At 48.9% G+C, this 10,140-nt stretch overlaps 1 protein-coding gene across 3 annotated transcripts in view; it reads right to left on the bottom strand.

Annotated features, from left to right (window-relative positions):
• Window positions 1-2,418: 2,418 nt before the first annotated feature.
• The window catches only part of LOC132380670 (endothelial transcription factor GATA-2-like), a 41,054-nt gene continuing 33,332 nt past the window's right edge, over window positions 2,419-10,140 (bottom strand). For 2 of the 3 annotated variants that reach the window (XM_059949652.1, XM_059949653.1), the window contains exons 2-3: window positions 5,946-6,235; window positions 2,419-3,000 (exon numbers count right to left, since the gene is read on the bottom strand). In XM_059949652.1, coding sequence (XP_059805635.1) covers window positions 2,540-3,000; window positions 5,946-6,183 — 699 coding nt within the window. In that variant the 5' untranslated portion in view covers window positions 6,184-6,235 and the 3' untranslated portion in view covers window positions 2,419-2,539. The remainder of the gene's footprint in view (window positions 3,001-5,945; window positions 6,236-10,140) is intronic. The other variant, XM_059949654.1, reaches the window with a different exon arrangement.

Below are 10,140 nucleotides of genomic sequence, written 5' to 3'. Positions count from 1 at the left end.
CTGTACCTCCTCTTTGTTGGCAGTAACCGAAAAGGGCATGTCCTGGGTGATGGGGTCCTGAATAAAGGATGCCGCCTTTTTGAGGCACGTCGTTTAAAGATGTCTTCACGGCTGGGGAGGCTAGTGGCCACGATAGAGCTGGTTTCTGCAACGCGTTCCAATCCCGTGCATTAGCGGTGACGCAACCACAGTAAGAATGCTCTCCACTGTACACTGTAGAAATTTGTGGGTGTATTTGATGGCATACCAAGTCTCCTCAAACTCGAAAAGAAATACAGCCACTGTCTTTGTAACTGCATCAACATGTTGGGCTCACGTTAGATCCTTAGAGCCAATGATACCCAGGATCTTGAGGTTGGTGTGTGTTCTCCCAGACTCCCCTTCCTGAAGTCTATTATCAACTCCTTGGTCATACTGACACTGAGGGCAAGGATGTTGCTGAGACACCACTCGACCAGCTGATCAGCCTCCACGTCACTGTCTGAAATTCTGCCAACAACAGTGTATCATCGGCAAACTTATAGATAGTGTTTGAACTGTGCCTAACCACACAATCATGGCACAGTCACAGTCTTCTGAGGTTCAACGCGTCATCTGTTCAGAGATGGTCATCTGCACACCACTGTTGTAACATGTGGTTATTTGAGTTACTGTTGCCTTCCTGTCAGCTTGACCCAGTCTGGTCATTCTCCCCTGACCTCTCTCACTAACAAAGTGTTTTCACCCACAGAGCTGCTGCTCACTGGATTTTTTTTGGTTTATCTCACCATTCTCTGTGAACTCTGGAGACAGTTGTGTGTGAAAATCCTGGGCGAACAGCAGTCTCAGACCACCCCATCTGGTACCAACGATCAGTTTGCAGTCAAAGTCACTTAAATTACATTTCTTCCCTATTCTGTAGTTCTGAACCTCTTGACCACGTCTGCGTGCTTTTATGCATTGTGCTACTGCCACATGATTGGTTGATTAGATATTTGCATTAATGAGCAGGAGTAAAGGTGTGGACACCGACCTTATGTTCTGTTATTGTTTTTACTATCTCAAAGCAGCATTGTAATGAAATGATTTGTATCAATGGCACACAAAAACAAAGTTCTTTACTGTGCCTCGGTACACGTGACAATTTACTAATTTTAAATAGCAGGATAGAACAGGAACATCAACGAAGATGGATTATGGAAATAAGTAAAAGATGAAAGGTGTGGGTGGCACTGTTGTGTAGCTGTTAGCCTGACGCTCTATAGCACCGCCAATCGGTGGTCAATTCACTGCCGCTGTCTGTGAGGCATTTGTACGTTCTCCTCGTGGCCGCGTGGGTCTCTGGTGAACTCCAAAATTCCCAAAGACATACGGGTTAGGGTTAGTGAGTTTCGGGCATGATACATTGGCCCTCAGACTGCGTTGCTTGTTGGCACAAACGACACATTTCATGGTGTGTTTCAATGTACATCTGACAAATAAAGCTAAGCTTTCAACATCTGCCCCTTAGTTTTAGACACCCTTGTCCTGGAGAAGGAGTAAAGGTTATGATAATCCTTCTTATCTATTCCCTTCGTGGTTTTACAAACCGCTGTATAAGGTCACCCCTCAAGCCTCCGACGCTCCAAGGGAAAACAGTCCCAGTCTATCCAGCCTCAAGTTCTCCATTCCCAGCAACATCCTCGGGAAACTTTCCTAGCTTAATCGGCGACCTCTTGCTGGTTCGCTGGGAACGCTGTTTCAATGTACATGTGACAGATAAAGTTAATCTTTAATACGCTAATAATCTGATCTGCATGAAAAGTATGCAGGATAAGATCTTCATTGAATCTTAGTACATGTGATTAATAAAACATAACCAATTTGTTATTGAGGGACGGTGCAGAGCGCACCAGGACGCCAGCATGCAGGATATTCAACTACACTTTATTGATAACCCTGCTTGTACAGTATGTGAACTCCTCCCGTGTGGGAGCGGCCAACTGAGTGGCCGAGGAGTAACACTCTACCAACCATGGCTGACGAGCCCCATCTGCCTTAAGTGACTGGCTTTAAGGCACCAGTAACCCACCTTTGCCCCTGAGAGTTTGACTGACTTCTCAGCTGCGTCTGTGCCTCTGTGCACTACTCCAGGCTAGCAGCCCACAGATCATCACAAGTCTATCCACATTTGGGTGGATCTGAAAGGCGCTGCCCAGCAACCCGGACCCTTTCTCAGCTTGTCTCATGCACTTAGCAAGCTAGCGTGAGCAGTTTAGGTTAGTAAGCCTCCAGATATTTCTCATAGATATACGTGAACAAAAACGGCCTGATTGTAGTTTTATTTTTGTCGGGGATCTCCCCCGGTCTGTAGTGCCAACTCATCGATGGTCAACTACTCTATGTTGAGGGACAGTGCAGAGTATACCAGGACACCAGCATGTAGGATACTCAACTAAACTTCATTGATTACCCTGCTCGTTCAGTAGCGGCTAACTGAATGGTGTAGGAATAACCTACAGACGCCCACCACCAATACCAATACCAAATGAAGCCACATGCTAAAGCCAGGACTGTTCTGTCACTCACCAGTCAGACAGAGGGGTATCTTCTGTTTCTGCGGAGATAGGCATCCCTCAGTGAGGTATCCTCCAGCCGAGTGGTACAGGGCGCCGTTGTAGACCGGGGAGGAGGTGCTGTACTGGGTGCTCGGCAACCCCAGCTGCACCTCATGGCCCAGCGACATCAGGCTTGGGCTGGTTCTCTCCACCTTCAGGCCGACCTTCGACTTCGGGCTCTCCCTGCCGTCCCGGCCGAGCTCGCTGGCAGGGACCTCCTTCAGCTGGTTGACCGGGAAGCCGTAGAGGTGCTGGCTGTGGTGGGGTGAGGGCAGGCTCGGGGAGCCCTGGTACAGGGGCAGCGTGCCCTTGCCGTAGGGGCTCATTGCCTGCCAGGGCCCGGGGTAGGGGTGGCCGATCGCCTGGCCGCTCTCCATCCACGCTAGGCTGTTCAGTAAGTGTGGGCTGTAGACCTGCCGGCCAGCTGGTTGGAGAAGGGAGGAGGGATAGAGGGAAGGGAGGGTGAGAAGAAGCGGAATTGAAATGTGGCAGTGCGTTCTGCAGATGACAAGAATACCCGGGGTGGGTTCCTCATCTCCTCCACTGCCTCCGCCCCACTGCTACTGTCAAGGAGGGAAGAGGCAGCGAGGAGGGAGTGTTGTACAGAGGCACAAGCGATGAGGAGGGAGCACCGCACTGTGGGAGGAGTGGAGAAAAGGGCGTGCTGTACTGTGGGAGGGGTGGTGAGGAGGGAGCACCACGCTGGGGGAGGGGTGATGAGGAGGGAGCGCAGCACTGTGGGAGGAGTGGAGAAAAGGGCGTGCTGTACTGTGGGAGGGGTGGTGAGGAGGGAGCACCACGCTGGGGGAGGGGTGATGAGGAGGGAGCGCAGCACTGTGGGAGGAGTGGAGAAAAGGGCATGCTGTACTGTGGGAGGGATGGTGAGGAGGGAACACTGTTGTGTGGGAGGGGCGGTGAGGAGGGAGTTCTGTGCTATGGGAGGGAAGGTGAGGAAGGAGCGCTGGGCTGAGGGAGGGCAGTGAGGAGGGAATTCTGTGCTGTGGGAGGGGAGGTGAGGGAGTGCATACTGTGGGAGGGGAGGTGAGGAGGGAGCGCTGGGCTATGGGAGGGCTGTAGTGTGCTCTGGGAGGGCCGGTGAGGAGGGAATCCATACTGTGGGAGGGTGGGATATGAGTGAGGGCAGAGGAGACAACTTCCTTGGGCAGCGTTAAACTCCTCAGCTGATCCAGGTCATCTCTCCCACCACCCTGGCCCTCCACCCACCTCGGGATGAGGGCGCTGGAGCCACAGACACCCCCCAAAGTCCCCCTGGCAAACAGGCCTGGTGGATGTTGGGGAATATCCAGGTCCTCCCAAGTGGCCTGAACTCCATACTACTCGCAGAAAAGTCAGGAAGCTTTTGATGCTGTGGGGGTGGGGGGGCTGTGAATCCCCTCCCTCCTCCACCATCTTAGGTCTGGAACCACGTCCCACCTAGCCAGAGATGGGGAAGTACTGAGAGGCTCTGGCAGAGAGCTAGTAGGGAGTGTATGGGCCAAACAGCCTCCCTGCTCTTTGATTTGAGCCTGGTTGCCTCCTCAGGGGTGGATATCTCCACTGGGTCTAACCTTCGGTGTGACTCCAGGGTTGTTTACAAACCCACGACCCATTCCACAGCGACACAAGGAATTCCTGGGAAGGTTGCCTAGCTCCACATACCGGATAGGTTCGGTTCATTCTCTCTGGTGGGGGGGGGGGGTGGGGTGTGTAGCATTAGATAATTATGAGGATAATAGACAGGAGTAGAATGGAATAGAAAGAAATACAAATGCAATGTTAGCATTCATTTCGAGAGGACCAGAATACAAGGATGTGATGCTGAAGCTTTATACTGCATTGGTCAGACTGCACTTGGAATCTTTCGAGTAGTTTTGGGTCCCTTATCTAAGAAAGGATGTGCTGGCATTGGAGAGGGCCCAGAGGAAGATCCTGGGATCAAAAGGGTTAACATATGAGGAGCGTTTGATGGCTCTGGGCCTGTACTCACTGGAGTTTTGAAGAATGAAGAATTGAAACCTACCGAATTTTGAAAGGCCTGGAAGAAGTGGACATGGAGGGGATATTTTCTATAGTGAGGGAGTCCAAGACCAGAGCACACAGCCTCCAAGTATAGGAATTTCCCTTTGGAACAGAGATGAGGAGGAATTTCTTTAGCCAGAGTGTGGCTAATCTGTAGAATTCATTGCCACAGACAGCCATGGAGGCCAGATCATTGAGTATATTTAGAACAGAGGTAGATGGGTTCTTCATTCGTCAGGGTGTCAAAGGTTACAAGAGAAGGCAGGAGAAGGGGGTTGAGAAGGGGGCTGAGTAGACTTGATGGGCCAAAAGGGCCAATCTTTCTCCTTTGATTTATGGCCCAGGATAGAGATTCCTTTCTTTCCTCCAGTAGTGGAGTCCAAAACCAGAGGGGAGAAACTCAAAGGGGAACCTGAGGGGCAACTCTCTCCACTCAGAGGGATACAGAACAAACTGCCAGAGGGGTTGTAGAGGCTGGGTCATTTAGAACACGTTTGGAGAGGGACTGAGTGGGCAGGCATGGACTTCATTCCTTGGAGAGTGGGAGGTGTCTCGAACCAAGAGGCAGAGTGAACATGTGCTTTTTGCCTGGGTAAAGGGAATAAAAGAGGGTGAGGGAGAGAGAGGGGGGCAACTTCCTCACCTAATGACCTGCCAGAGGTATAAAGATAAAGAAGACGTGTTGAAGGGTAGGGACCACCACTGGCTAAATTCTGTTCCTGTGTCCTGTGGTAAATTACTATTGGAGAGCATCCTAACTGGCTGCACCACCGTCTGGTAGGGGGTTGGGGCTGGGGGAAGAGCTTCACATGATTGAAATAAGCTGCAGAAAGTTATAAATCAGCCAGCTCCATCTTGGGCACTAGCCTCCCCAGCATCCAGGACATCTTCAGGCAGCGATCCATTATTAAAGACCCCCATCACCCAGGAGGTACCCTGTCTCACAGATACCATTAGGAAGGAGACACACACTCAATGATTCAGGAACAGATTCTTCCCCTCTGCCATCAGATTACTGAATGGAGACTGAACCCTGAACACTAACTCTCTTTTTTTTCCCCTTCTCTTTTAATTTCATTTTTGAAAAATATATTTCTTATTGTAATTTACAGTTTTTATTATTCTGCTACCACAAAACAACAAATTTCATGACATATGCCAGTGGTATTAAACCTGATTCTGAGTATTACGGGCCAAATGCAAGGAGGGCAGATGGGTATGATGGTTAGCATGCAGAAAGTGGGCTGTTTCTATGATCTGGGAAAGTAGTGAATGCTGTTGTGGGATAAGGGGGAGAACTTTGCCTAGCGGAACAAGGGAGATGTGGAGAAAGCGGGGCTTGTCACTTACCGGGGCGGTAGCCTCCCGCGGAGCGCCCGTGGACTGGGCTGGTGTAGTAGGGCGTCACACCGCCACCACTGCTGCCCTCGCTCTCGGCCGGGCTGTAGAAGGCATCACTGTCGCCGCTGGGCAGCGTCATCTCGTCCATGTAGGGCAGCAGCGTCTCCTGCCCCGGCCCCGGGCTCAGCAGTGGGGCCGAGGTGCTGCTGGGTGCCAGCCAGCGGTGCTGATCCATCGCCTCCTCCATCACAGCCTGTCCCTCCGCCCTCCTCCTCTGCACCGCTCGCTCCCTGCCCCTGCTGCCAGAAGGGAGGGGTACTTGTCAAAGACTATGACCAGGCCATGGGAGAAACCGTCGCGAGACATGAACTCAGTTAACAGTGCAAGGATGATGCAAACCCCTCATGAAATAATCTCTACCCTCCAAATAAAGAAAGGACAGATTATTCCACACCGCAGCTTGGTCCAGCATCGAGTAATAGTATTTATTTAAAGACACAGTACTGAAGAGGCCCGTCTGGCCATTCAAGCAACACCAGCAGCAACCCACCAACTTAACTCCAGCCTAATCACGGAACAATTTACAAAGACCAATTAACCTACTAAAGCTGTACATCTTCAGACTGTGGGAGGAAACCGGAGCACCCAGTGTTCGCCCAACTCGTGACACAAAATGAACGATGATTATTATTGTAAAAACATTTTTTCTCAAGCTGGTAAAACCTGAGGTATGGGCGTAGCCAAGCATGCTCATTTCTCAATTTCTAGGAACTTTCAGACTATTATAGCGGCATTAGGTATTGTGGCTTTCTGAAGATTTATATGGATATTGCTAATTGTTTAATGCTATCGTGTGGTACCTTTGCGATGGTACCAATTGTAGGTATTACTATTGGGACAATATCTACCCTGTTCATGTTCCATAGTCTATCAATTTCCTCTTTAAATGTTAATGGTGCTTTTCACTTAGTGATAGTGTAAGTAATGCGTGTTTGGAATGGCTCTATCTATTAAATATGTTGTTCTTGCTGTAATATTATATCCAGACGGTTATTATGGATTGTTTTATCTGTAATTAAGGATCGGTCATAATATATTTTGAGGGACTCGGACTCTCAAACTGGATCGGGCTTGTATTTATTATTATTATTAGTTTGTTTTGTACAGTTTGTCTTTTGCACATTAGTTGTTTGTCATTCTTTGTCTGGCATTGATTCTAATCTATTTCTTTGTTCTACTGTGAATGCCTGGTGACCCACACAGTACGTACGCACTTTAACGATAAATTTATTTCCAACTTTGAACTCCGATTCCAAAGTGGCCTTCTGCTTCGTGGCAAATCAAACGTGCATGCGCCCGCACCCTTCCAAAATGTTGCAAGAGTCTCTGCCTCTTCCACACCTCCCATTTTGGGTTTCAATCCACCCTTTCTAGGTGATGGGAGACCTCTGTATCCCTTCAGTTATACGGGTATATGTATGAGGAAAGGTGGACACCCCTTCTGCCTCCCCTGCTCCAGCAGGAACAGACTGGTCTCTCCTTGTAATTAAGACACTCCATCCCGGGCAAGGTCCCAGGGAATCTACTCGCCAGCACTGTCAGCTCCTTCCGACAGTTTGGTGGTGAAACCCAGGTCTGGCCCGACCGAATGTGCAGGGAAGCAAGAAGCTGCAGAGAGCAGTGGGCTCTCTTTAGAGTTTGAAGAGATTTGGTATGTCAACAGAAACACTCAAAAAACCTCCATAGATGTACCGTGGAGAGCTTTCTGACAGGCTGCATCTCTGTCTGGTATTGGGGGGGGAGGGGGCTACAGCACAGGGCTGAAAGAAGCTGCAGAGGGTCGTAAAGTTAGTCAGCTCCATCTTGGGTACCCAGGACATATTCAAGGAGCTCTATCTCAGAAAGGCAGAGACCATTGTTAAGGACCTCCAGCACCCAGGGCACGCCCTTTCCTCACTGTTACCATCAGGGAGGAGATACAGAAGCCTGAAGGCACACACTCAGTGATTCAGGAACAGCTTCTTTCCCTCTGCCATCCGATTCCTAAATGGACTTTGAAACCATAAACCTTTGAACGCTACCTCACTTTTTAAATGTATATTATTTGTTTTTGCATGATTTAAATCTATTCGATATACATATACTGTAATTAATTAGTTATTATATTTTTTCCTCTTCTGCATTATGCATTGCATTGAACTGCTGCTGCTAAGATAACAAATTTCACGACACATGCTGGCGATAATAACCCTGACTCTGATTCAATGCAGCACGGGCTTGTCTCTCCCCACCAGGAAACAGCCACCCCGGGTGTACACTTCCCAATGCCAGCATGATCAAAGACCCCAACCCACCCCGAATGTTCACTCTGCTCCCCCTCTCCCATCGGGCAGAAGATACGAAAGCCTGCAGTCACGTCCCACCAGGCTCAAGGATAGCTTCTATCCCCACTGTGACCCTTGTAACACAAGGTGGGCTGTTGGCCTCACAATCTACCTCGTTGCAGTTTATCTTTTGCCTGCACCGCATTCTTCCAGTGGCACTTCCACTTTATTCTGCGTCCTTATTGTTTTGCTCACTGCACTGTGTAATATGAGTGGCTTGCAAGACAAGCTTTTCACTGTATCTCCGTACACCTGACAATTAAACCAATACCAACACTAATCATATCTACAGGAGGTTCTGCCTTAAGAGGGGAATGTCCATCATCAAAGACCCCCACCATCCGGGCCATGCCACCTTCTCACAGCTCCCAGCGGGCAGGACGTACAGAAGTCCCACACCACCAGGCTCAGCAACAGCGACTTCCCTTCAACCATCTGGTTCTTGAACCGACCGGCACGACTTGAATCATTATCTCACTACAGCAACACTCTGACCGCTTTGGTCTTTCATTTTACGTGCCTTTTTTGGGAAAAAAATTATTTTTTTAATTGATTTACTGAGATACAGTGCAGAATAGGCCCTCCCAACCTTTCAGGCGGTGTTGCCCAGCAACCCCTGACTTAACCCTAGCCCAGGGATCGGCAACCCGCGGCTCTGGCGCCACATGCGACTCTTTCATCTCTGTGCTGCGGCTCCCCGTGGTTTGTTAGTTTTTGAAATGTAATTCGAAATTTGAAGATCTTGTACAATCTAAAAACGTTGTGGAGACCCCATTTCCTGGCACATCCAAACCGGCTCACAATTAGCCATCGTTCCGGCTAAGGGAGATAGCCTACGGGGGTTTGTGAGTACGTGTCTTTTGGAGCATCCGCACCCATGGGGACGGGTTGAGGGAGGCTTTAAAGCAAGGCTGTTTAGTTCGAATAAAGTTACCTTTGACTGCAGTGTCTTTATTTTAGCGCTGCGTGTAGCACACCGCTACGTGTTTTTTATCGCTATTAATATACGTCACCACTGCCAATCCCTGACACCCGCCAGTGCGCGATTTCTTTTAATTCTTCGATCTAAGGTAGGCTAACTATGGAGTAACCTTCAACCCAACGTCTTTTTTTCGGAGTTCAAAATGTTTTTGTTGCATGCAGAAATGTAATTTCGTTTTCTCTGCAGGAGTTCATCAATTTCATAAATGCAACACATTATAGTTTGTTTATACATAGCATAAAGGCAAAAAAAAACATTGTATGCAGTGTTATTTCATTTTAAATGTCAAACGGGTTTTGTGGCTCCCAGTGTTTTCTTTTCTATGGGAAATGGGTCCATATTGGCTCTTTCAGTGGTAAATGTTGCCGACCCCTGCCCTAGCCTAATCACAGGACAATTTACAATGACCAATTAACCTACTAACCCATACGTCTTTGGACTGTGGGAGGAAATCCACGCAGTCACAGGGAGAACGTACAAATTTCTTGCAGGCAGCGGCAGAAATTAAACCCAGGTCACTGGCACTGCAAAGTATTCTGTTAACCACTACACTACTGTGCCATCCTATAAATTAAGAATTGTGTATGATCTATATCGTTCTTGCGAAGGCTTTTTTCCCCACAGAGGTTGGGTGGGACTACAACCAGAGGTCATGGGTTAAGGGTGAAAGGTGAGGAGTTTAAGGGGAGAAGCTTCTTCACTCAGAGGGTGGTGAGAGTGTGGAACGAGCTGCCAGCACAAGGGGTGCAGACGAGCTCAATTTCAACATCTAAGAGAAGTTTGGATCGGTACATGGATAGTAGGGATATGGAGGGCTATGGTCCTGGTACAGGTTAAT

This window comes from Hypanus sabinus, chromosome 24 (genome assembly GCF_030144855.1).
Source record: "Hypanus sabinus isolate sHypSab1 chromosome 24, sHypSab1.hap1, whole genome shotgun sequence".
NCBI lineage: Eukaryota > Metazoa > Chordata > Chondrichthyes > Myliobatiformes > Dasyatidae > Hypanus > Hypanus sabinus.
This window is presented reverse-complemented; position numbering and strand designations above follow the sequence as displayed.